This window comes from Bufo bufo, chromosome 2 (assembly GCF_905171765.1).
Source record: "Bufo bufo chromosome 2, aBufBuf1.1, whole genome shotgun sequence".
NCBI classification, from domain to species: Eukaryota; Metazoa; Chordata; class Amphibia; order Anura; family Bufonidae; genus Bufo; species Bufo bufo.
In genome coordinates this window covers 256,618,592-256,646,284 of record NC_053390.1, presented here as the reverse complement: position 1 = coordinate 256,646,284, position 27,693 = coordinate 256,618,592, and the positions used below count along the sequence as shown (strand labels likewise).

The 27,693-nt window shown below is 45.3% G+C and overlaps 1 protein-coding gene across 11 annotated transcripts in view; it reads left to right on the top strand.

Moving 5' to 3' along the window:
• Positions 1–378: 378 nt before the first annotated feature.
• Positions 379–27,693, top strand: part of DEPDC5 (DEP domain containing 5, GATOR1 subcomplex subunit) — a 96,669-nt gene continuing 69,354 nt past the window's right edge. For all 11 annotated transcript variants that reach the window (XM_040416442.1, XM_040416439.1, XM_040416438.1 and 8 more), the window contains exons 1-10: positions 379–600; positions 4,357–4,444; positions 4,823–4,869; positions 4,949–5,034; positions 6,181–6,264; positions 8,550–8,599; positions 12,881–12,950; positions 13,037–13,115; positions 14,106–14,167; positions 21,427–21,496. In XM_040416442.1, the coding sequence (XP_040272376.1) occupies positions 543–600; positions 4,357–4,444; positions 4,823–4,869; positions 4,949–5,034; positions 6,181–6,264; positions 8,550–8,599; positions 12,881–12,950; positions 13,037–13,115; positions 14,106–14,167; positions 21,427–21,496 (694 nt within the window). In that variant the 5' untranslated portion in view covers positions 379–542. The remainder of the gene's footprint in view (positions 601–4,356; positions 4,445–4,822; positions 4,870–4,948; positions 5,035–6,180; positions 6,265–8,549; positions 8,600–12,880; positions 12,951–13,036; positions 13,116–14,105; positions 14,168–21,426; positions 21,497–27,693) is intronic.

The window sequence follows — 27,693 nt, the reverse complement described above, 5'->3', positions numbered from 1 at the left end:
AGTACACGTGAACCCCCTGGCATGTGCCCACTCTGCCTGACACGGATGGGGGTAGTTGTTCCCCCATTCACTAGATGTGAGCTGGCTCTGTAACTTCTCCTCAGGTTCTCGTGTCATTTCTACACAGTACAGTCCACTCAGTCCTAGGAGCCGAAACTTCAGCCGTGACAGTCCCAACCTCCTCCCAGACGTCTGGCTACGTCTCCGGCTGTAAACAAACCCTCCCCCCGGTATGTGAGCGCTCCATACCCGGCTCTCACTCCTCCCATCCTGCCTCTCGCTCTCACTTTCTCAGCCGCTCCATGGCTCGGTCAGAATCTCCTCCCGAACAACCAATTACCTCACTTCCCGTCAGCGTCCGCGACGTCACTTCCGGCAGAACGTCACGTGTGAGCTTTAAAGCGCTCCCCGGGGCTTCCGCCCATGTAGCTCTCTGTCCACCTCGGCAGGTGACATGTTTAGTACATTGGCTTCAGTACCGGCCCTCCGTCCTGAGTGACAGCTGCAGGTCACCTGTGCCCAGGATCAGGGTGCTGGCCAGCATGAGAACCAACAGAGTGTACAAGCTGGTTATCCACAAGAAGGGCTTTGGGAGCAGCGGTGAGAGCACAGTGTCACTTACTGGGGACTTGTCATCATGTTACCCTGACCTCAGTCCTAGCCCCCCATATTGTAAGGCACAGACAGGGTCATTAGAAGTGGGAGCTGGCTGATTTCTAAGTGTTATTTGTGGGTCTGACCCTTTAGGCTAGGGCTACGCGATGACGCGTGACACATAGGGCACAACTACACTGTGACATTGATGTCAATCATGTCACACAACAATTTTCATAATGATAGTCTATGCGACATCTTGGATGGACTTTTTTTCTGACTGTCGAGGCGCAGCATGTCGCCATAGACCAGCATTATAAAAATGGTGTGACTTTCGTGACGACAAAAAGTCGCCGTGTAGCCCTAGCCACAACCCTGTGCGCACCATATGTTCTTCTGTGAATGACGCATGAACTCAGCAGAAGGTCTCGCTGAAAAAAAAAAAAGTGCTTGTGATCAGTTAGAGGGGTTTATATTGATGACCTATCCTCAGGCGGCAGTCTGAATCCCAGCATCCCTGATGATCAGCTGTTTGAAGAGGAGGCGGGGGTCGTGCAAGCGCGGATTCCCCTTCAAGACTATCTGTGTGTTGTCTCAGCCGTGCAGTGTAATTACAAGTTCTCACCCCTTTCAAGAGAATGGCACAAGCACTTGTAATTACACTGCGCTGCCATGCAAGCAAGACGACGGGCAGTGTAATCTTGAGGAAGCAACGCTTCCACGAGCGCCACCTCCTCCTCTTCAAATAGCTAATGAGCAAGGTTGCCAGGCTTTGGACCGCCACCGATCTGATATTGATGACCTATCCTCGGGATAGATCATCAGTATAATCCCCGTGCACAACCCCTTCAACTGTGTATAGAATTGTTGGAAGATATCCATGTACTCGGCTGTGTTCACATTCTCATCATATTATATTGAACCCACAGACGGTGTACCCATAGCTGCGTACCAAGCACCAATTTCTGAATTGTGATGTGGTTGTAGCTCATGTGAATTGTCTATGTACCAGTGCCAATTGTTCCGTGAAGGAACACACCTGGGTAGATGGAACCACACTTCATTGGGCACAAGACCCAACTGTTCTACAATTGTAGCCGGTTAGAGTAGGCACACTTCTGTCTAACCCCCTCTTTTAACGCTTGCACAACTGACACTATGAATGGCTTCAGGCTCGGTAATTTCAGTATACAGACATGGATCTTGCGTTATGCCACTTCCGCACCAAACCACTTTTTACTGCTTTTTCCTGGAACGAGAAGGTCCAGAAATACAATTCAATACTGTAAATTTACGTTAAAAACACGTAATATTAAAATCCGGGATTCAGATAAAATGCATAATAATACACTCGTACGCATAGGTTGACCTAATATAATTTGTCCGTCTGTGCAAAAGACCGCTATGCAAATAAACGCTGAGCAAAGTCCCACAAGGAACCTGTTCAATACTGGTATGGATGATGAAAACGAATCGTATTGAGATGGTTGCAATATTCATCCGATTATTTTAATGCGGTTTTTGTGGATTATCCCAATATATTCGTTTTGGGGTGTGTGTGCAACTTGATCTTGTGTTAAACTTTCACAAACTTATACGATGCTTACTGTGCAAAGTCCCACATACATAACTATTATCGTGGATAATGAAGGAAAATCATATTGGGCTGTTTATAATGTTCGTCCGATTAATGGTAATGCAATTTTTTTTGTTCATGCGATTTTTCGTAAATTATCCCAATATATTCGTTTTTACACAATTCGATTATTTTAAACCTTCACAAATTTATGCGGTACTCAAAGGTAGTCAGGTTTCTCTGGGTATTAGTCCATGCTGTGTGGCGTCCCACGTGTAAAACAGCTGGTGTGCGCTTACCTCCGAGATCCCGTTGATGTCTCGTGAGATTGCCTCTGATGTGCAGCTTGAATGAATTAGGTCAACCTAGGCGTACAAGTGTATTATTATGCATTTTATATGAATCCCGGATTTTAAGATTACGTGTTTTTAGCGTGAATTTATGTATTGAATTGTATTTCCATTGTATTATCTACTATTAAAATGCATTCAGCGTGAAACAGATATTGAGTGCCGATCGACTTTTCTACTACATTTTAAAGACTGATGCCCGATGAGCATAAGACATGACCATATTTTTGGTCCTCATCCGATCTGCAGTTTTTTGCAGATCGGTTGCGGATCCATTCATTTCAATGGGGTCACCAAAATGTCCGCATCCGTACGTCCGTTCCACAGCCCTACAAAAAAGATAGAACATGTCCTATTCTTGTCCGTTTTCACAAGAATAGGCAATGTTACAATGGATCGGCCAAAAAAAAACAACAGATGCAACACTGATGTCACACGGACGTCAACCATATTTTTTGTGTATCCGCATTTTGCGGACTGCAAAATACATACGGTCATGTGAATGTACCTTTATCTTGTACAAACCACACAAGGGGTCTGTTTTTTTGTGGCGCACCCTGTACTTTCTTTACTTTTTTGAGCCAAACATGGTTTTGGCTTAAAGAACTGCATCAACAAACCCAAACAAAACTTGCATGTGCAGGGCACCCTAAGAATTGGAGCCCAGGTGGTGGTGGAGCAGTTTTCAGCAGCTTAGGCTACTTTCACACTAGCGTTCGGGGCTCCGCTTGTGAGCTCCGTTTGAAGGGTCTCATAAGCGGCCCCGAACGCATCCGTACTGCCCCAATGCATTCTGTGTGGACACGGATCCGCTCAGAATGCATCAGTCTGGCAGCGTTCAGCCTCAGCAAGCTTGCAGCGTTTGGGTGTCCGCCTGGCCGTGCGGAGGCAAACGGATCCGTCCAGACTTACAATGTAAGTCAATAGGGACGGATCCGTTTGAATTTGACACAATATGGCTCAATTTTCAAACTGATCCGTCCCCCATTGACTTTCAATGTAAAGTCTGGACGGATCCGTCTGAACAACTTTCAGACTTAGAATTTTTTGTAAACTATAATGCAGACGGATCCGTTCTGAACGGATCCAAACGTCTGCATTATAGGAGTGGATCCGTCTGTGCAGACATCAGACGGACCCGCTCTGAACGCAAGTGGGAAAGTAGCCTAAGTGTGTCTAGGACCTGAGTAAATTGGGAATATTTCAAGAACCTGAATTTTTATAGCATTTTACAGGTAGGTTTTTCTGTGATCGGGAGTTGGGTACATATGCCAAATAATCTGCCCAAGACTCGATCAGTTGGATTTGCTGAGAGATCTCAGATGATGTCAACTTCTGACTGCACAGAATGATTCTAATATAAACCTTTTAGGCCTCTTTCACACGAGCGTGGCGGATTGGCTCCGGATGCATTCAGTGGAACTCGCACCATTTTGCAAGCAAATTCAGTCAGTTTTGTCTGCGATTGCGTTCAGTCTTTTCCGCGCGGGTGCAATGCGTTTTGATGCTTTTTTCACGCGCGTGATAAAAAAAACAGAAGATTTACAAACAACTTCTCCTAGCAACCATCAGTGAAAAACGCATTGCATCCGCACTTGCTTCTGGATGCAAAGCGTTTTTCATTGAAGCCCCATTTACTTCTATGGGGCCAGGGCTGCGTGAAAATCGCACAATGTAGAACATGCTACATTTTTCACGCAACGCAGAACTGATGGAAAACTCGCTCGTGTGAAAGGGGCCTTACTTATAGCCCGGACAGCCTGTATTCTGGATATGGTGCAGGCGGACACCATAATATAGCTGTTCTCATAAACTGCGTCCCATCTTCTTTTACAGATGATGAACTGGTTATAAATCCTAAGATTTTCCCTCATATCAAGCTGGGAGATATTATAGAGATTGCCCATCCCAATGATGAGTACAGGTGAGAAAGTATGTGGAAGTGTGTGATCTCGGGAAAGGCCGATCATCATCGGTAGTCACAACCCAGCAGAGATGTAGAGTGTGGTGTTCCTGAAGCTGTGGGACTGGATGGGGTTTGGTGGAATAAAATATAGTGTGGGTGGTCCCAAACCAGATTTTATGAGCCCCCCTCCCCCCAGGTCATAATTTCAGGGGAACAGGAAGCTGAGATATGGCTCCTTACTGGTGAGCTGCCTTAAGGAGTTGTCATGACGCAGTTAGGTACCATAGTGTACACTAACATAAACTAGGCCATACTATACATGACAAAGGTCGATTAATTGAGTAGGCTGATACTGTGTATTTGCTCATGTTTTCATCATGTTCTTTGTGTCTTTAGTCCTCTTTTACTGCAGGTAAAGTCACTTAAGGAAGATTTGCAGAAAGGTAAATTGGGCCTTCATCTGGTTCCTTTATATTCTCTTCCTTATTTACATAAATTGGTGACCATTTCTCCTTCACGCAGAGACTGTCAGCGTTGATCAGACGGTGGCTCAAGTGTTTCGGCTAAGAGCTTACCAAGATGTTTACGTCAATGTGGTGGACCCAAAGGTAAGATTCTGCTTGGTCAGAACATGGAGAATGTACCACAGCAAAAACTCTCCTTTCTCTTAGACTTGTCTTATTTACAATGCGAGGGAAAGCATAAAGGCGTCCATTTTGTTAAGTCTCCATTTTATATCTATGTATAACCTGCACTTAGGAGGAGGATTTATCCTTGGAAGGAAGAAGTACAAATTCCACAGTGGGCCCCTACTCCCTACGTGCTGATCATTCATTTTCTTATCTCAAATTAAGCATTGTAACTCAAAGCTTGTCTACACTTTGACACTTTTACTGCGTTTGTGTGTATAAATACGTGCACTGCTCATTAGAAGGGAATTACGAGGAAAACAACTTATATGTGGCTCTGTGTCGTGACCTCGAGCCAGCTCACCCAACTTCGGAACTTTTAGGAGACCGCATCACATCAAAAGGTCGGTTGGCGACCACAACAGTCCTGTCTTAGGCTACTTTCACACTGGTGTTTTGGCTTTCCGTTTGTGAGATCCGTTCAGGGCTCTCACAAACGGTCCAAAACGGATCAGTTTTTGCCCTAATGCATTCTGAATGGAAAAGGATCCGCTCAGAACGCATCAGTTTGCCTCCGTTCAGCCTCCATTCCGCTCTGGAGGCGGACAACAAAACGCTGCTTGCAGTGTTTTGGTGTCCGCCTGACGATGCGGAGGCAAACGGATCCGTCCTGACACACAATGTACGTCAATGGGGACGGATCCGTTTTCTCTGACACAATCTGGCACAGTAGAAAACGGATTTGTCCTCCATTGACTTTCAATGGTGTTCAAGACAGATCCGTCTTGGCTATGTTTAAAGATAATACAAACGGATCCGTTCTGAACGGATGCAGACGGCTGTATTATCTGAACGGATCCGTCCTTGACGGATCCACACAAAATGCGAGTGTGAAAGTAGCCTTACTTTCAGACTTTCAGCTGTCTCTTTTTAGTAACCGTACACACTGACGTGTGTCTTGCCAAGAAGCATCTTAAAGAATTTTATGTCATGTAGAATTAACTCTGCTTAAATAACTGGAATGGCTGTTGTTCAGTGAATCGATGCAGATGCCCTGTTGGTGTTGTGTGGGATACATGCAGATTTTCATCCACTATACTTTTTGTTTGTCCTATGTCATCTTAGGATGTGACACTGGACCTAGTGGAGCTAACCTTTAAGGATCAATACATAGGACGTGGAGACATGTGGAGGCTGAAGAAGAGTTTGGTACGTTGTGGGATTATTAGAGAAAATTGTGGCATATCCTGTGAATATGCCATAAATATCTGTGATGTCAGCAGTCCATGCGTTGTGACACTGGACCTAGTGGAGCTAACCTTTAAGGGTCAACATAGGACGTGGAGACATGTGGAGGCTGAAGAAGAATTTGGTACATTGTGGGATTATTAGAGAAATTTGTGGCCTATCCGGTGAATGTGCCGTAAACATCTGTGATGCCAGCAGTGTATGCCCCATGGCATCTCCCCACTCCCTCTCAGTAGGCATGGCTGCCAGAGTGTGTTTTACCTGGTCCCATGCAGTAGGCCTCTTCTGGCCGTCTCTACCTCTTGGCTGCCTTTAGACTCTGCTCCATGTTCTAGCCTACATCAAATCTGTTGGTAACTCAGAAGGACCACCACCTGTCTGCTACTCTGTGCCTATGCTGCATGCTACTGTGTCACTCCTTCTTTCATGTTCATCATGAACATTGGGCAGTCCATGTCACATAATAATCAATGTAACTCTAGTTTAAACTTAAAGGGGTTATCCAATTCTAGAAATGCCCCTCCTATAGACCATACTTACCCCGCTCCCCTGCACCCATGTCACCCCGGATCCCTGCACAGCTGCCGCTGCATCTCCCTGTCGTGCGGTCAAAACATCCGGTGAGGGGGAGAAGCCAATAGCAGGCCGCAATGGTGACCAGTCTCCCTAGCATCACAGGTGACGTCACCCGTGATGCAAGGGGGCTGTTTTATCCGGGCTGAATCCTGCCCCATTCATTTCAATGGATATGTGCACATGAGTGTTGTTTTTCACGCATCATCTTTGCGTTCAGGAAAAATCACAGCATGTTCTATGTTGTGTGTTTTTTACACAACCAGGGCTCCATAGGAGTGAATGGGGCTTGTGTGAAAAACGGATAGCATCCAGATGCAGTCCAGATACTATGCGTTTTTCACTGATGGTTGCTAGGAGAAGTCGATTGTTACTCTTCAGTTTTTCTGCACACGTGTGAAAAATGCATGCAATCCAGATGGAAAAAAACGGAAACACAGTCACAGACAAAACTGATTCAACTTGCTCTCAAAACCATAATTTTTTTCCTGAACAGATCCTGACATAATCCATATTGCTCATGTGAACTAAACCTTAGTGCACACAAAACCCCGGTCCTAATAACACAGCAGGACAAGATAACACTGAACTAAAGAGCTACCTCAGTTCTCCTCACTGTCATGAATTGCAAACCTACATACAGCTGATAAAATGTTCAGCTGTGTGTATACGAACCAGCAAAGTGAATGCTAAAATGTAGAGGGGACAGACGGGTGGGGGATGTGGCTAAGGCCTCCTGCACACAACTATATCAGTTTTGTGTTCCGCAAATCATGGATCCGCCAAATACAGCTGCGGTTCCTGTACATCCTGCAGTTTTCACAGGATCCACACGACAAAAAAAGGACAGGTTCTATCATTTGCAGGCTGGCTGCATGGATGCTGACAGCACACGGATGACATCTGTTGGTGTCCGTTTTCCATCCCCCCCCAGACACATAGAAATGAAAGGGACCGTGTGCTATCTGCAAAAAATATGGATTGGACATGGACCAAAAACACGGTTGTATGCATGAATTCAACTACCTGTGTTCCCCGGAGGTTTACTAAATGCTGGCATAGCACATGGGTACCCTGTACCCATGTGCTATGCCAGGATTAGCTGAGTGGAGCTAAGCTAAAAGCTGACCTGCAGGACTCTTAGCTTAGAGGAGCAAGCAGGAGCCCGCTCCGCTCAGCTAATCCTGGCATAGTACATGGGTACAGGGTAGCTAGTAAACCTCCGAGGGGCCGGAGCAGCAATATGCGCTCCTGCCCGTACTCACTGCGCTGCGGCCCTATTCATAAAATTTCATGTCTCAGCTGTGTACAGAGAAGTAAATTTTAAGCGCATAGGGAATGGTGCGCTTTAGGGGGGTTAAAACTGTGATAAAAATACAAAAAGCCTTAATAAAGTATATTCGAAAAAGTTTTACTATGGCATTAGAAACATCTTTTTAAAATTTTATTCAAAAGTTTAGTTACTCTTTAAGTACTTTTGGTGGGATAACCTCTTTAACAAACCCTACTAGACAGAACACTCAAAACTATAGCATGACATATACTATATACAGTGTGGGTATATTAACATATTATATATACCGTTCAGAGCACAATAACTACTATATGTATATGTACTACTATATGTTTGCTATATGTTAATGACACTCAGCAACTCTCCGCTTGTCTTGTAGGTCAGCTCTTGTGCGTACATTACCCAGAAAGTGGAGTTTGCTGGAATCAGGTTGGTAATCAGAATTGTTCTATAGAAAAGAATCCTTTCATGGACTGTTTTGGGCACTGATAACCACAGCAAAAATTCACATTTTGCAATGCTTCATTTTTTTTGCATGCTGTTCCAAATGGCAGCCAATATATTTTTCTAATTCCACCCCAGGGTAGTTGGTCCCGTGAATATTTCCATGAAAGTAAATCTTCTAGTTCTTCTGTGCATAGGGATGTATTGTGTAACATATATTGTCGCTATAGGGGAGAGAAGAAAAATACCATGTTAGTTTTACCTGTATCTCCCTCCATTAGCTCTAGTTGTAACCTCTGGACATATGTTTGTCAACCAAGTACAGAATTCTTTATGGCAAAAGAAAAGTGTATAGGTCCAGTATAGAACATGTTTGATGAAACATGCATCCTGCATATTAGCACCTTTTTGTAGTTTTATAACTTTTTTTTTTTTTTTTTTTTTACTTTTTAACCTAGTTATTTATGATGTAAATTAGGGCTGCACGATATATCACAAAAATAATCGAATCGCGATAATCGACAAATGCGATATGGCGATTCGGCCGACCTGAAAATGCAGCGATTATATATGAAGGGGCCCATATAGATAAAATGTCCTCTCTCCTATTGATAAAATGGCCAGCCTCTGTACTTACTTTCACGATGAATGCACTGCAGCGAGCGAGCCGGCCGGCGCGTGACTGACGTCACTTAGTCACTCTCCTGCTTCCTGAATTAAGTGGGAGGAGCGTGACAGTGACGTCAGTCACGCGCCGGCCGGCCCGCTCGCTACCGTGCATTCATAGTGAAAGGGAGTACAGAGGCTGGCCATTTTATCAATAGGAGAGTTATGTGCGCAGTTTAGGACACATGAGGGGACACATAGGGCCATGAGGGGGACCAGCATAAGATGCTATATGTGTGTCTTATGCTGGTCCCCCTCATGGCCCTATGTGTCATAGCACAGATCCACCCCATAACAGCGTCCTCCACAGATCCCCCCATAACAGCGTCCTCCACAGATCCCCCATAACAGCGTCCTCCACAGATCCCCCATAACAGCGTCCTCCACAGGTCCCCCATAACAGCATCATCCACAGGTCCCCCATAAGTGTCCTCCACAGGTCCCCCATAAGTGTCCTCCACAGGTCCCCCATAAGTGTCCTCCACAGGTCCCCCATAAGTGTCCTCCACAGGTCCCCCATAAGTGTCCTCCACAGGTCCCCCATAAGTGTCCTCCACAGGTCCCCCATAAGTGTCCTCCACAGATCCCCCATAAGTGTCCTCCACAGATCCCCCATATAACAGCGTCATCCACAGATCCCCCACATAACAGCGTCATCCACAGATCCCCCACATAACAGCGTCATCCACAGATCCCCCACATAACAGCGTCATCCACAGATCCCCCACATAACAGCGTCATCCACAGATCCCCCACATAACAGCGTCATCCACAGATCCCCCACATAACAGCGTCATCCACAGATCCCCCACATAACGGCGTCATCCACAGATCCCCCACATAACGGCGTCATCCACAGATCCCCCACATAACAGCGTCATCCACAGATCCCCCACATAACAGCGTCATCCACAGATCCCCCACATAACGGCGTCATCCACAGATCCCCCACATAACGGCGTCATCCACAGATCCCCCACATAACAGCGTCATCCACAGATCCCCCACATAACAGCGTCATCCACAGATCCCCCACATAACGGCGTCATCCACAGATCCCCCACATAACGGCGTCATCCACAGATCCCCCACATAACGGCGCCCTCCACAGATCCCCCACATAACGGCGCCCTCCACAGATCCCCCACATAACGGCGCCCTCCACAGATCCCCCACATAACGGCGCCCTCCACAGATCCCCCACATAACGGCGCCCTCCACAGATCCCCCACATAACGGCGCCCTCCACAGATCCCCCACATAACGGCGCCCTCCACAGATCCCCCACATAACGGCGCCCTCCACAGATCCCCCACATAACGGCGCCCTCCACAGATCCCCCACATAACGGCGCCCTCCACAGATCCCCCACATAACGGCGCCCTCCACAGATCCCCCACATAACGGCGCCCTCCACAGATCCCCCACATAACGGCGCCCTCCACAGATCCCCCACATAACGGCGCCCTCCACAGATCCCCCACATAACGGCGCCATCCACAGATCCCCCACATAACGGCACCATCCACAGAACCCCCACATAACGGCGCCATCCACAATCCCCCATAACAGTGCATCATCCACAGATCCCCCATAACAGTGCATCATCCACAGATCCCCCACATAACAGCGCCATCCACAGATCCCCCACATAACAGCGCCATCCACAGAACCCCCACATAACGGCGCCATCCACAGAACCCCCACATAACGGCGCCATCCACAATCCCCCATAACAGTGCATCATCCACAGATCCCACATAACAGCGCCATCCACAGATCCCCCACATAACAGCGCCATCCACAGATCCCCCACATAACAGCGCCATCCACAGATCCCCCACATAACAGCGCCATCCACAGATCCCCCACATAACAGCGCCATCCACAGATCCCCCACATAACAGCGCCATCCACAGATCCCCCACATAACAGCGCCATCCACAGATCCCCCACATAACAGCGCCATCCACAGATCCCCCACATAACAGCGCCATCCACAGATCCCCCACATAACAGCGCCATCCACAGATCCCCCATAACTATGTCATACCCAGCCGCGTCAGCGGCTCATATGGGAAAATCCAAGCAAATAGACCTCTAGCACAATTCCCTTAAAATATCGCATATAGTTATCTCAATTTTTAGGGCCCTAATCGCAATCGCACAAAATTCCTATATCGTGCAGCCCTAATGTAAATTAAGGACATGAAGCATAAATGAATGCGCTAATGCCAAGAGGTGGAAGGGTATTAAGGAGAATAACCATATTATAGAATATGGGAGCCCTGTAATTTACTGTCGCTATAATGGTTCTCTATGTGTACATGGCAATACACACATCGGCTATTTTCCAACCTGCTGGATTGATTTGTCTTTGAATGGTTAAACTGGTACTACACTAGTCTGTATATGCTAATGAATGAATACACGGAAAGCTGGGTGGTCCCCAGTGTCAAAGAAGGGTGAACCACAACACCTGATGGTTAAAAATCCTGAATGGTGTAAAATAAAATTGATGGTGCACTTGCCTTTTTCTCCAGTTCTGTTCTCTGCACTGCAGGTCCGGTCCTCCTGCTTCTGCTTTTTTACATACTGCAGTGGTATGTGCAGGTATGTGGCACGTGGCTTCTGCAACCAATGACTGTTCTCAGCGGTATACATTTGAGGACAGTGACTGCAGCAGTTTCATGCTGGTCACTGTCCATATCACCCCTTTAATCAACATGGCAGGTGACACCGGCAGCATGATCTCATGACACACACACTCTGACACTCTATGCTGGACTGGGAGAGAGAAGATCGGGTTCATGTCTTTTGACACAAGGTGCTGTAGAACACCCAGTTGTCAAACTGAGAAAAAAAAGAAAAAAAATGATTTGCAGTCGGGATCTGGATGGAAATGGGGGAAATGACAGCAGTTTTCTCTGTTTTTCATGGCGTTACGTTGCCATTTTTAACATCATTAGAAATGCTGTGCCCAATTGTTGTGTTAAATTTAAATTGAATAATTTTAGTTTTTGTGGTCAGCTGCATTTTTCCCCAAAATGCAACATGCTGTGGGCATGGTATTTTTTTCTAGAGCATTTCCCATGATAGCCACTGTTTCTCAATGTTTTCAAGCCAAATGACAAGTGATAAGAAGTTCCAAGCGGGTACCCCCATGGAAGCGATCAGGTACAGTATATATGTTACCCAAATAAGGCAATGGTCATCCTGCTTTTATGGCTCTGTTTGGAGCCTCCGCCGCCCCATTGAGGTGGGAAGCCTTCTCATTAAGGACACTAGACCCCTTGTGACCACTGGTGACGGGTTCCTTCCAACAGCGTCTCTTTTTGTACTGCCTGAAGCCATGACCCCATGAAGCCTCCGCAGTATTACTCACCATTGGTTCATCCACTGTGCTTTACCTGCAGTGGCTGGAGTTTGCTGCCCTTTATCTGTGGCATAGTGGTTCGTTTTTAGCCACAGCACATACCCCCCCTGAGGCTGTAGGTCATAACCGCTGAAGAGGCTCATCGATCAGTGTACCCAAAATATTCTTATTGATACTGTTTGGATAGAGGTGCAAATGAAAGTGTTCTATGTTCTGCATTGTAGAGCCCAGGCAGGAGAGCTATGGGTGAAGAGTGAGAAGGTCACCTGTGGATACATCAGTGAGGACACCCGGGTATGCATCTCTCCTCCATATACTTCTATACTCAGTCTAGTCTTATTACTGATCCATCCCTCCTAAATCCAATCCATCTCTTGCAGGTAGTGTTCCGTTCCACCTCTGCCATGGTTTATATATTTATACAGATGAGCTGCGAGATGTGGGACTTTGATATTTATGGTATGAAGAGGTTGCACCGGAACCATTTTCAGATATTGCTTCCTTGCCTCTTTTGCATTAATTCTGCCCTAAGGCCCCCATAGACATTAGTGTATTGTTGGATGAATCTGCTGAGATTGTGCATGGGGTGTTCCCGTCTCCCCCTCACTTTATGATGTCAGGAGAGAGAAAGTTTAGACAAACTCCTGCCCCCCACCTTAGGTGTCTGACAGCAGCCTGCTCCCCTCCCCCTATATAGACAACATATGCATACTTGGGCGAACCGAACGTGTATGGGTAAGTCGGGAGAGATTGCTCGGCCAATAGGTATTTACGGTGTATGGCCACCTTTACAGCCCTTTTACTTTCATTTCTTTCGGTGACATGTGAAAAGTTTATCTTATAAGGATCATCAGATTGTGTTGTCTTGTCCACATAGGCTACAGTTTATACAATTAGAAAGCTGTCATTTCTCCTTGTCAGTGTCCGTTAAAGGGGTGTTCCAGCTAATCAAAAATGATTGCTAGAGGGGCCAGTGGGGCTTAAAACATAGTGGAATATATATATTCACCTCCACTGCTGTTCTGATGCTGCCCAGGTCCCCTTCCGCTCTTCCGATCACTGACTGGCCACAGTGATGACCTGCCGAGCATTTCAAGGCATTTCCTGCCTGTCGGACATAGTAGTAGAGTACAGCGGGAACCGGGCAGCGTCGAAACAGCAGTGGAAGAATACGTTCATCTTCTTTTGGAGGTGAATAGATCTTCTTTTATGTTTTTAAGCTCCTCTGACCCCATGGCCAGCTATTTCTGTTTAGCTGGAACGCCCCATTAACCTCATGTCAGTACACATCCTGTTTTCTTTCTTTTTGCATCCCTTTTCCTTAGTACTTGGAGTGTTTTTCCTAATAACGGAAGTTCTTAATACCTGTGAAAATTACTGGATTTTGACCTTTTTTAATAATAATTTTCTCATTAGTTAGCTTCACTTGTTAACTGTTCATTATTCCAGGGGATCTATACTTTGAAAAGGCGGTCAATGGATTCCTTGCTGATCTCTTCAATAAATGGAAGGTAAATGACAAATGCCTAGCACAACTTCATGGTAGAAAATGAAGGGACCAGAAGCTGAAATACATAAATGTATACTTGGCCTATGAACTAATATCCTAGTCTCCTTTTCTTCTAGAGAAGGATAAAGCTGGCAATACACATGAGATTAATGTCAGCTGAACCCGTCCGTTTTGGCAGGACCAGGTGTCTTGGGTTTGGGCACCTTCCAACTCCCCCCACCCATGGCGGATGTGGGAAAGAGGACCAAGCAGTTGGATTTCAATATGCCCAGTCCTTTTGTGCTTGCAGAGATAAAGTGTCTGGTAGCAGCTTATTCTCTTCTCCCCCTTCAGAACACATATACGGTCGACCAAACAGACTAGGCATGTAGGAGAGGTAGTTGTTGGCCCAATCAATGTTCTGTATACAGATTTCTAAAATGCACTCATTGACAGAAAAAGTGCACCCAGTTAGACATTACCATGGCAGGGTTTTCAACAGGAATTTTTTCAGCAGCATAATGCTCACCCCCCACACAGCATATGCTTGGACTGCCTTGTCCCCAGATTTATTGCAATTTGAGTATGGGACCAGCTGGGACGCCAGCTTTGGTAACCTACGAGTGTGCAGGATCTACAGGCCCAGCTGCAACATCAGTGGGCAAATATGCAGCAGGATAACAAATGAAGTGGGTTCATAGAATGCAGCAGTCACTAATTAAAAAACCTCTACTTTATTACAACTTGAAAAACAAATGGGTAACAGGACGTTATTATCATCTCAAATATATGCGCAGTTAAAAGGAATGTCCAGTTTTTTTTAATCACCTGCCCTTACTCCATGGGACCTGTGAAGGGAACTTTACTTACATGCTCCCCGCTGTTCAGTTCTGGGTCTTGGGCTGTCTTAACTGCACTTCCGGTCCGTGCATGTAAATTTGCTCCCGAGAGTGTCACATGTACCATTGCAGTCACTGCTGGGCCACGTGCCGCTTCTGGACACAACACTGCTGAGGCCAGCCATTGGCTGCAGCATGCACATGACCCTCACTGAGCAGGAAGTTTACATGGGCAGACCAGAGGGGCAGTGACAACAGCCTGGGACCCGAGGATTTAAAAATAATTGTGGAAACCCATTTAGAGGGGATGACCAGCTCCAGGAAAAGTTCTAAATCCTTCTTCATATGTAAAATGATGAAATATATTTGTCCTAAATGCACCAGTGGGCCTAATTTTACTGCTTATCATTATCGGTCATGTAAGTGATGACTGTGTCGGTGATGTGATGAAGTTATTTCGGTCAGTCCCCTTCTCTTCACTGCTGATTCAGAGACTAAACTATTAAGAACATTTTGTGGAGTTAGACAAAAAGACTATGTAAGCAGCATGGGTATATGATGTGGGTTGTTATTTATACTGTAGTTAGAGTTTGCCTGAAGAGCTCTTCATGATGCCAGTTGTAGAGGGCACCATCCTTAGCCTCCCTGGTCACTGTATAAATAAAGCCCCTTTCACCTCTTGGGGTGTGTTCATATGGAGATCTGCGCACAAAATCTGGCAAAGTCCTTAGAGGAAAGAAGGTTAAAGGGGCCTATACACTTCTCGAACAAGGGGCAGATCATCATCCTAGGAATGCTCCTCTATAATCTTCTAGTGTAAAGGTGCTGCCGATTACCTGATGAACGAGCGAAACACTTGTTCATCGGGTCATTGCATCTTTCATGCGGACACCTAAATCATTGTTTGCCGGCAGCAGATCATGCAGCCTAAACACACTCTGCTCCCGCCAAACAATGATTTTCTATGGGGATGAGCGATGGCATTAGTGATTACTCCTCCCATACTGTGGAGGAGATCGCTGTATGTAAATGCAGTGGTCTCCTTCACTGACAAGCAGGCGATTGTCGGGAAGGAATGCTTCCTTCCCAACAATCGTCTGTTCAATTGAGCAGTGTAAAGGTCCCATTACATGGATCGATACAGCAGCAGATTGTCTTGAAGGAAGTGTTCCTTACTGACAATCGCCTACTCGCTGGTGGAGGAGACCACTACATTTATATGCAGCAACCTCCTCTGCAGTATGGGGAGGAACGATCACCAATGCCATCGCTCATCCCCATACTGACAAATTGTTTGCTCGCAGCAGATGCTGTGCTGCAGGCAAGCAATAATTTTATGGCTCTCAGAAAATGGCAACACGAAAACAAGATTATTTTTTTTCTGTTCAAAAAGGCTTTTACTGTGTAAAACTTAACTAAAATAAAAACACACACATTGGGTATTGCCACGTCCATTACAACCTGCTCTATAAAACTATCACATGAGATGCCCCCTCAGGTGAATGGTGTAAAAAAATAAAAAATAAAAATCCCAAAACAGACACTTTTTGTGAGGCAAGGTGACAAAAAATGGAATACCAAGCGATCAAAAAGTCTTATGTACCCAAAAATGGTACCAATAAAACCGTCATCTCATCCCTCAAAAAATTAGACCCTACCTAAGACAATCGGCCATAAAATAAAAAACTATGGGTCTCAGAAAATGGCAACACAAAAACAAGATTTTATTCTGTTCAAAAAGGCTTTCACTGTGTAAAACTTAACAAAAATAAAAATGATAGACATATTAGGTATTGCCGCGTCCGTAACAATCTGCTCTATAAAAATATCACATTAGATGGCCCCTCAGATGAATGCTGTAAAAAAAAAATATATATATATATATATAAAAAATATATATGCCAAAACAGCAATTTTTTTCACCTTGCCTCACAGAAAGTGTAATACCAAGCGATTAAAAAGTCTTATGTACCCCGAAATGGTACCAATTGAAACGTCACCTTATTCCTCAAAAAATGAGCCCCTACCTAAGACAGTCGCTCACAAAAACAAAAAAAACAATGTCACCCGTTAACCAATCCATCAAAATCTGCTTCATAAGTCATATGGTGCTCCTTCCCTTCTGAATCCTTCCATGTGCCCCCCCCCCCCCCCCCCCCCCAGCAGTTTACCACCACATATGGGGTGTTGCTGTATTCAGGAGAAAATGGGTAACAAATTTTGGGGTGCTTTTTCTCCTGTTACCCCTTGTGAAAATGAAAAATTTGAGGCTAAAGCAACATTTTATTGGAAGAAATGAAACTTTTCTGTAGACATATGCCTGTAGGAAGGAGCAGTCTATCTGTAGTCATAGGCCTGTAGACGGGAGCAGTCTATCTGTAGTCATAGGCCTGTAGGAGAGAGCAGTCTACCTGTAGTCATAGGCCTGTAGGAGAGAGCAGTCTACCTGTAGTCATAGGCCTGTAGGAGAGAGCAGTCTACCTGTAGTCATTGGCTTGTAGGAGGGAGCAGTCTAGCTGTAGTCAGGCCTGTAGGAGGGAGCAGTCTACCTGTAGTCATAGGCCTGTAGAAGGGAGCAGTCTATCTGTAGTCATTAGCCTGTAGGAAGGAGCAGTCTACCTGTAATCATAGGCCTGTAGAAGGGAGCAGTCTATCTGTAGTCATAGTCCTGTAGGAGGGAGCAGTCTACCTGTAGTCATAGGCCTGTAGAAGGGAGCAGTCTATCTGTAGTCATAGGCCTGTAGGAGAGAGCAGTCTACCTGTAGTCATTGGCCTGTAGGAGGGAGTAGTCTATCTGTAGTCATAGGCCTGTAGGAGGGAGCAGTCTATCTGTAGTCATTGGCCTGTAGGAAGGAGCAGTCTACCTGTAGTCATAGGCCTGTAGGAGGGAGCAGTCTGTCTGTAGTCGTAGGAGGGAGCAGTCTATCTGTAGTCATTGGCCTGTAGGAGGGAGCAGTCTACCTGTAGTTCATAGGCCTGTAGGAGGGAGCAGTCTACCTGTAGTTCATAGGCCTGTAGGAGGGAGCAGTCTACCTGTAGTTCATAGGCCTGTAGGAGGGAGCAGTCTACCTGTAGTCATAGGCCTGTAGGAGGGAGCAGTCTACCTGTAGTTCATAGGCCTGTAGGAGGGAGCAGTCTACCTGTAGTTCATAGGCCTGTAGGAGGGAGCAGTCTACCTGTAGTTCATAGGCCTGTAGGAGGGAGCAGTCTACCTGTAGTTCATAGGCCTGTAGGAGGGAGCAGTCTACCTGTAGTTCATAGGCCTGTAGGAGGGAGCAGTCTACCTGTAGTTCATAGGCCTGTAGGAGGGAGCAGTCTACCTGTAGTTCATAGGCCTGTAGGAGGGAGCAGTCTATCTGCTCCCCCTAAATTCTGAAGGTCCTGCTGAAGACATTGGTGTCTACTGACAATCAAACATGTATGGGGCCCTTTCGTCTACCCCCTAATCTTAGGTCTGGGGGAGATAAGAATCGTGATGTTGGATTTCAAAATGCTGATTCTTTCAGAGATATATTCTTTCAGAGATTGTCTCCTTCTCCCTGTTGTAATAAACCTGTATGCCTGGCAATGCTAAATGCGCATTTACACGTGCTGAGCGAATGGGCAATTATAAGGAAGGTACCATTCCTTTCCAATAATTGCCTGCTTGTCAGTGGAGGTGAAGAGCTGCATTTACATAGGCTTTGTTGAAATTCGGTGCCACTTTCTATATTTCGTAAGGTATGCCCCCTTGGTTGCTAAGTCTTTTGTACTGTACACACAGAGGTCCTGTCCATAAAATGGCTGCTGACGGAGGGTCATGTGAGCAGACAGATCACCTCCATGTGATGTCTCCTCTCAAATACACTGTACCTGACATCTGCACTTCACTGTTGGGAGTTTAATGCAGGTTCAGTGTATTTGAATGGAAGAGACATCCCATGGAGGAGATTTACCTGGTCACACATCCCTCCATCAGCAGCCATCTTATGGACAGGACTTTTATGTGAACAACAGATAAGATTTGTAAAAGTAAAGATGGGCACTCTAATATCCGGAACCACCGGGTGATAAATTTATTCACAATAGCATTACTTGCATATAGTAACAGTTTCATAAAATATAGACAATAAATGAATTATCTAAAATAGGCCTAGCTAAATATCTAATACATATAAATAGCCGCTGTTGAAAAACCATTAGGGATAGGATTAATAGTCCGCTGTTGATAAAACAACCTCTGATTGTAATGGTAGAGTACTTTGGATAAATATTCAATAGGCGTCTGCCAATGTTGCTTTTAGGTGATGTATCTCACAAGAAAAAATATGAAGAGATATATATAGTGACAAATCTTAAGAATATAGTCATAAAAAATATTAGTGATCACTTGAAAATTGTGCACAAAAGGAAAAGTCAATTTAAACTGTAAGGTGTTGCTAGTAGGTGATATTCAACGTGAATATAGTAGTGATTCCACAACAGCAGCAGATGTCTCTGAATGTCAGTATTTGCTCCAATAGTAATCACCTTCCGCAGTCAACCATCGATTTAAGCAATAGTAGCTGGTGTAGCGACCAGTAAGTGTCGGTATTTGCGCCAGTAATGGTCACTTACCACAGTCCACTATAGATTCAAGCAATAATAGCTATTTATGATAGTACTCACGCTTGATGCTGTAATCCGGTCTGTAGCGAAACTGTAAAAGCGGCTTACCTCCTGTGTGAAATAAAGAGGTACCTTGCTAGTGTATCTAGACACTGTGGTCCGCTCTCAGTATTAGTCGCAATTGTCCAGAGCCGTCCTGGTTCACAGCTTTCGCTCTGTTTGAATCCTAGGCAGAGTCTCAGTTCGTCTGTAATGGGCGTTTTCTCCCTGCTCCGGACAGCTGATTTAATTATTCCAGCTGGTTTTCTGCTGTCCGTGAGTTCCCAGACTGTGGCCAGTAGATCTGGTATTTTTCAATGAAAAAGCGCTTTTTCCTAGATAACAATCATATTATTGAGAATCTAGTTCTGCCGGTTTTCTGCCAGAGTTAGTGTCCTATCCGTCCACGCCAGACGCGTTTCGAAGGTTGGGCTACCTTCTTCCTCAGTGGCTTTAAGCTTTTTCATTGAAAAATACCAGATCTACTGGCCACAGTCTGGGAACTCACGGACAGCAGAAAACCAGCTGGAATAATTAAATCAGCTGTCCGGAGCAGGGAGAAAACGCCCATTACAGACGAACTGAGACTCTGCCTAGGATTCAAACAGAGCGAAAGCTGTGAACCAGGACGGCTCTGGACAATTGCGACTAATACTGAGAGCGGACCACAGTGTCTAGATACACTAGCAAGGTACCTCTTTATTTCACACAGGAGGTAAGCCGCTTTTACAGTTTCGCTACAGACCGGATTACAGCATCAAGCGTGAGTACTATCATAAATAGCTATTATTGCTTGAATCTATAGTGGACTGTGGTAAGTGACCATTACTGGCGCAAATACCGACACTTACTGGTCGCTACACCAGCTACTATTGCTTAAATCGATGGTTGACTGCGGAAGGTGATTACTATTGGAGCAAATACTGACATTCAGAGACATCTGCTGCTGTTGTGGAATCACTACTATATTCACGTTGAATATCACCTACTAGCAACACCTTACAGTTTAAATTGACTTTTCCTTTTGTGCACAATTTTCAAGTGATCACTAATATTTTTTATGACTATATTCTTAAGATTTGTCACTATATATATCTCTTCATATTTTTTCTTGTGAGATACATCACCTAAAAGCAACATTGGCAGACGCCTATTGAATATTTATCCAAAGTACTCTACCATTACAATCAGAGGTTGTTTTATCAGCAGCGGACTATTAATCCTATCCCTAATGGTTTTTCAACAGCGGCTATTTATATGTATTAGATATTTAGCTAGGCCTATTTTAGATAATTCATTTATTGTCTATATTTTATGAAACTGTTACTATATGCAAGTAATGCTATTGTGAATTAACGCTATTGTGAATAAATTTATCACCCGGTGGTTCCGGATATTAGAGTGCCCATCTTTACTTTTACATTATTATACGGTGCTTGGAGTGCGACATCAGATAGGTGCACCTGACCGTCCCAAATCAGGAGGCAGAGCCGTCCTATATATTTTGATCAACAGATAAGATTTGCCTACCAATTGGGCACGGCTTAGGAAATATAACAAATGGCACAGAATATAAACAGAGGCTATATTAGTAATAGCCATATAGTCATCTTACCTACACATTGGTCACAAATAGCCAGAACGTGGCCAACCCTTTTAAGCATCCATGTTAATGAATAGGTTGGAGGTGAGAGGTGTCATGGACAGTATATGACCATCTTAGTTCAGCAAGCCAATTACCAACAGTTTTCTCTTTCTGTAAGGTTTGAGGAGATTTTACATGAGTTTGATGGCTATATTTTCACTATTTCTCCAGGAAAAGAACTGCAGTCATGAAGTTACTGTTGTACTTTTTTCTAGAACATTTTATGATGCAAAATCCATAGGTATGTATAAAAATAAATGTAGACATATTTGCACCCTCATAAACTGAATATATGTCCTATGCAATGGCTGGGGTTATGGAAACTGAGCTGCAGACTGACTGATGGGGGCAGGGCTTAACCATCTTTCTGTCCTACATCAGACGGGACCCAGCATGGAAGCTCCTGCTGCATCCACTTGTCTTAAGGGTCTTTTACATGGCCAGATTATGGCCTGAATGATTTTCCTGATCAGATGCCGTATGCTGCCATAGAAATTATCTTTCTTTTTTTTCAACAATAGATTTTTATTGAAAAGTATATTGTAAATGGCTCAGTTTACCATTATGAATATCAAGCAAGAATAATTTTACATATACATAAATGATAAGACATACAGTTTAAATAATAATGACATGGTAGACAAAATAATAATAATAACACAAAAAAAAATTAAAAAAAATACAAAAGTAAATACAAAAAGGTACCAGTACTGTTCCCAATATGAAGTGCTAACTGAGTATGCACCATATACCCTGAGGCAGAACTCTACATACTACTCCCCCTACGCAGTTCCGCCAGGAATCACACCCCTCTTACATGTTATCCCATAGATTCACAACAGATAATGGGGAAGTGAAACCGCATGAGTGCTAGATAACCAAAGTAGCCATGAATTATGCGTTACGATTCTAGTCTTCATAGATGAGGCGAAGGTGAATTCACACTGCATATGGTAATTAACCAACCCAATGACCTCTCCAGCTGATATGGACTTTAGACTCTTCCATTGGCGAGCAATTACCGTTCTTGCGGCTGAGAGAATTCTAGCTACTATGCTCCTGCTTTCGATGGGCAAATCCCCTAGACCTATGCTGAGGATCGCCAACTCTGGGGTCAACATACCCTTAATTCCCGTGACTTCTTCCAATATTTTTGCCATTGAGATCCAAAATTGAGTCAAGGCAGCACAACTCCACCACATATGGTACGGCGTACCAATCTGTCCGCACCCCCTCCAACATAGAGGTGAGTATTCTGGGTTGGAATGAGCTATTCTATTGGGGGTGAGATACCATCGTAATTGAATTTTTCTACTCTGCTCAGCATGGTTTATGCATTTCGAGGACTTAATGGACCAAAAAAGCGCGTCATTCCACCTTTCTACCGTGAATTCCCTCCCCATTTCAGCCTCCCATCTAGACATGAAGGGTTTCTTACCCTCTCCCTCCGGAGTCTGCATAAGCGAGTACCAAAAGGATAGGCTGGAATGGGGATGGACCTCCACACCTAGAAGCTTGGTAAGAGGGTCTCGCACACTCACCACCGAGTCTATGGCAAGTGATGAGAGAAAGTGACGTATCTGAAGATATTGATAAAATGCGGAGTTTGGTAGTTTAAAGTTAATGTGCAGTGACTCAAAGGAGTTTAGGACAGATTTTTCAAATATACACCCTAGCGTATCTATTCCGCAATTCAGCCATCCTGTGATTTGAAGCGTGGGGATATGATATTCCACTACTGATAAGGGGAACTGCTTCTTCACAATAGGAAACGGCGTTATATTCTTGAACATATGAGCCCAAGCAAATATGGTAGCTTGCATCGTATCCAGTGGCATGGGGAAAATAAAAGGCTTTAATAAGTATGCCGCCAACAGAGATTTCAAAGATCGCCTTTTAACATAAACCTCTTCTATTAATAGCCATTTATGTGACGAGGAAGGGGACCACCATTCCATAGACTGATCTAGTAGGTTGGCCATATAATACTTATGGAGGTCAGGAACCCCCAAGCCCCCCTTGCGAAGAGCTGGGAATAGCGATTGTTTACCAATTCTAGGGTGGGCTCCCCCCCCAAATGAACCCCAGCATGTCGTCCTGCAATTTCTTAATGTGAACTCTAGGGATTTTTAATGGTATACATCGGAATACGTATAAGATCTTAGGGAGTATCATCATCTTTACTATATTTATTCTAGCTATCCACGAAAGTAACACTTTGCTATATTTAGCGTAATCCTTTTGTAACTCCGCTCTAAGTAATTTATGATTAAGCGAGATCATGTCCGCTGTTGAGCTGGTTAGCTCCACTCCCAAATATCTTATTGATTCAGATGCCCAATGAAAGGGGTACTTATCACTTAGGACCTGTTGCAAGCTGACAGGTACATTGATGGGAAGCACATTGGTTTTACTAACATTTAATTTATAGTATGAGATGCAGGAGTACTGATCCAGGATTTCCAACGCAGCCGGTAATGAGGTCAGAGGGTTAGTCAATGTCAAAATGACATCGTCAGCATACAGTCCTATGCAGTGCGAATGTTCCCCCGCTATGATCCCCGATATCCGTGCGCAATTGCGCATCTTCTCCGCCATGGGCTCCATCACCAGTGCGAATATCAGGGGTGACAGCGGGCACCCTTGCCTGGTCCCGTTGGTAATCGTAAAGGGGGTAGATAGGAACCCCGACGCCAGAACATTTGCGCTAGGTGCTGTGTAAAGCCCTAAGACAGCTTTCAAAAAGTGACCTTCAAACCCAAATTTTCTAAGGGTTTGGTCCAGGAACCCCCAATGCACCCTATCAAACGCTTTTTCAGCGTCTAGAGATACAAAGATCGCAGGGCTCCTGGACCAACCAGCAATCTGAATCAGATCGATCATCTTTCTAGTACCGTCCCTACATTGTCTTCCCGTCACAAAGCTGACCTGATCCTGATTAATTAGGGCTGGTAACACCTCGTTCAGACGAGTGGCAAGTAACTTCGCAAACAATTTAAGGTCGGCGTTCAATAAAGAGATTGGCCTAAAGTTTTCAGGAGCATCCGGGGATTTCCCTGGCTTGGGCAGTGTGACTACGGTGGCCTTAAGCATTTCCGGCGGAATATTTCCCGTCTGTAGAAATGAGTTATATAATTTAGTTAAGTAGGGGAGCAAGGTTAACTGAAACGTTTTGTAATATTCCGCCGGAAAGCCATCGGGACCAGGGGCCTTGTTAGACGGGGTGGACTTAATGGCTTTCAGAATCTCTGCCGGGGTGAAGGGCTTGTTAAGACCATGTATGTCAGTTGCCGAGACTTTAGGTAACCTAAGGGAATCCAGGAATGATGTTATCGCCTCCACAGTTGGTTGCACTGTGTTAACGTCCGCACGCAAATTATATAACGAAGAGTAATACGATGCGAACGCATCCGTTATATCCTGAGGGTGCGTGTATACTTTATCCTTGTACTTTAGGCTTGTTATCCTAGCCGCGGCTTTATTACATTTCAATCTGCGCGCTAACAGCGCTCCCGCTCTATCTCCAGTATGATAAAAATTTGAATTTAACCTTTTCATCCCTAGCTCCTGTTTATAGAGAAGAAGGGTTCTAAGGGCAGACCTACACCCCTGCAGAGATTCCAAAGAGCTGGGACTATTACTTGCTTTATGACATTGCTCCGCAACTTTTAGGCGGATAAGAGCGTCTTGTATTGCCTGATTTCTACGCCTATTTATTCTCGCCGCCATTTGTAATAACACCCCTCTCATAAATGCCTTATGTGTAAGCCAAAGGGTATCTACATTAGTATCAGGAAGATCATTAAATAATAGGAATTCCTGCATGGTATCTACAAGCCCCTTCACCCTGTCCGGACATTTAAGCAAGTAAGAATTCATCCGCCATTGCGGTCTGGGCAGATCCGGAACACCAACATCTATGACAATGCTAACTGGGGCATGATCTGACCATGTCGCACCCCCAATGTCGGACCTGGTAACCCCATGCAGGAGGCCTCTGGAGACTAGAATATAATCAATGCGGGACTGAGACAGATGCGCAGTAGAGATATACGTATAATCACGTTCGTTACTGTGCTGATAACGCCATACATCATGAAACGCAGATTCATAAAGTGTGGATTGAAGCTCCTCCCTTCGGCACCCTTGAGCTGATTTAAAATCCAGTGTTGCATTAACCGGTATATTGAAGTCCCCTCCCAATATTACCTCACCCTCCGCCATTTTCTCCACCTTATTGAACAACCTCCTGCAGAAGGCCACCTGCCCGACATTGGGGGCATATACAGACACCAAAGTGTACGGCTTACTGTCAAGCACGCATATTACAATTATATACCTCCCAGCCGAGTCCGTTATACATTTTTTAAGGGAAAAGTTAACTGTAGCCCTCACCCCAATAAGAACCCCCGCTGCCTTCTTTTTCCTAGTATGCGAGTGGAATATAACAGGGAAGTTTTTATGCTTGCATCTAAATGCATCTGTAACCAGCAAGTGCGTTTCTTGTAACAGGATGACATCACTCTTATTTTTGACTACATCAGCCCACAGTTGTGAGCGCCTAAACGGGGAATTCAGGCCGCGCACATTGTAGGATAATACCTTCAGCCCCATTTCTGACATCTTTGAGCTCTAATTGACTCACATCCCCCCCCCAAACGTGCGAGGTCCCCCCGCGTTAAGTGCAAACTCAGCGCAAATTACATACAACATATACAGCAGTACCGGTGCAGAAACAAAATAAAACAAAGACAAATGAGCAAAAAAATTAAGAATAAACGTTAACAGTAAAGTGGTCATTAAGGCCTAATTAGCCCAACCAGATTAATGTAGGTCAATAGACCCAAAGAACCAGTCCAAAAGGGGCAAAAATGAAGACGAGCTTCAGCTCCTTACTGCGGACTAACATTGGTTTGCATGAACAGTCAATCAACTACCCCTGTACAGGGAAAACTCACTCATCAAGCAACGTCCCAGTCCGGAGGGATCTTGTCTGGACGCGAGGTGGTCTCCTTCTCAGTACGCCTGACATCGCACTGGATGCCCCACTCTCTCAGCAGCTTACTCGCCCCCTGCGGTGTATTAAAGATCTGTAAGCCGCCATTATAAGTGACTAGTAGCTTTACCGGAAAGCCCCAACGGTACTTTATTTGCTGATCCCGCAAAATTGCTGTTATCTGGGCGAACTCCCTTCTCTTCGCTAGGGTAGCTGCAGAGAGGTCTGCATAGACAGCAATACCTTTGAATTCCTCCGAAGGTGTCGCATTCTGCCTCAGGATTCTCAGGAACGCGTCTTTGACGGTATAGAAGTGGATCCTGGCAATGGTGTCACGCGGCAATGAAGGATCAAGGCCTTTAGGCTTGGGCACCCTATGGATGCGATCAATAATCAGATCTCTCTCCGTAGATTCCGGCAGCGCCGCTTTAATAAGTTGCTGCAAAAAGTGCTCCAATTCATTCGCCTCCACAGATTCCGGGATCCCTCGGATTCTGACGTTGTTCCGTCTGTTTCTATCTTCCAAATCTTGGAGCTTTGCCGATAGTTTGGCTATATCTTCCTCCATGGCCTCATGGGCATCAATCAGAGAGTTGTGGGATGTGGCGAATTCAGCCATCTTTGCCTCCATGTGGGAAGTGCGCTCCCCTACACTCTGTATGTCCGCTTTGAGGTCCTGTAGCAGCCCCAGCATGTCCTCCCTCATAGAAGCACGCAGGCTCTCCAACATAGAGCGCATAATATCTGCTGTGAGTATCGGAGGATCTAGGGCTTCCCTTTCAGGCCCGCGCTTATCTGCGGAGTAGCACACAGGTGGTATCGGCGTTCCCGCCCGAGAGGCCGGAGTACAGGCCGGAGATGGCGTCCCTCTCTGCCCCGTCTCTGCCGCCGCCGCTTTTCCGAAGAACTCCGTCAGTTTAGCAGGAGCAGGGCGCCTCTTAACTTTCCCCATGGCAGGAGCAGTAGTTTGTGCTTCTGGAAGATGCGAAATAGCACAGGAGTAGTAGCTGTGAGCCGCTGTGAAAATGTTAGGTCCGGAGCAGACTAGCTATGCGACCGGCGCCATCAGCGTGCAGGCCACGCCCCTATATAAATTATCTTTCTCGCCCGTCGCATGGGGGGCACAGAAGACCATGAGAATAGCTGCTGCCACTAGGAGACAACACTAAGCTGAAAAGAGTTAGCTGCTTCTCTCAGCTATACCCCTCCTGCAGACACTGAGCTAATACGTTTTAGCTTAATGTCTGTAGGAGGCAGACACCTTTTTTGCAGGTCTGCCAATATCTTTCTTTTTTAAGATCTTCAAACACCTGTTTTCCCACACACGAGGGAAGAGACTAGTGAGTCCCCAATCCGGCTGCTCGTTCCCCACCTCTAGAAGGCAAGGAGCAACAGCGGATTTCAAATATCCCCCAGCGATCAGGTCACCTTAACCGCCACTT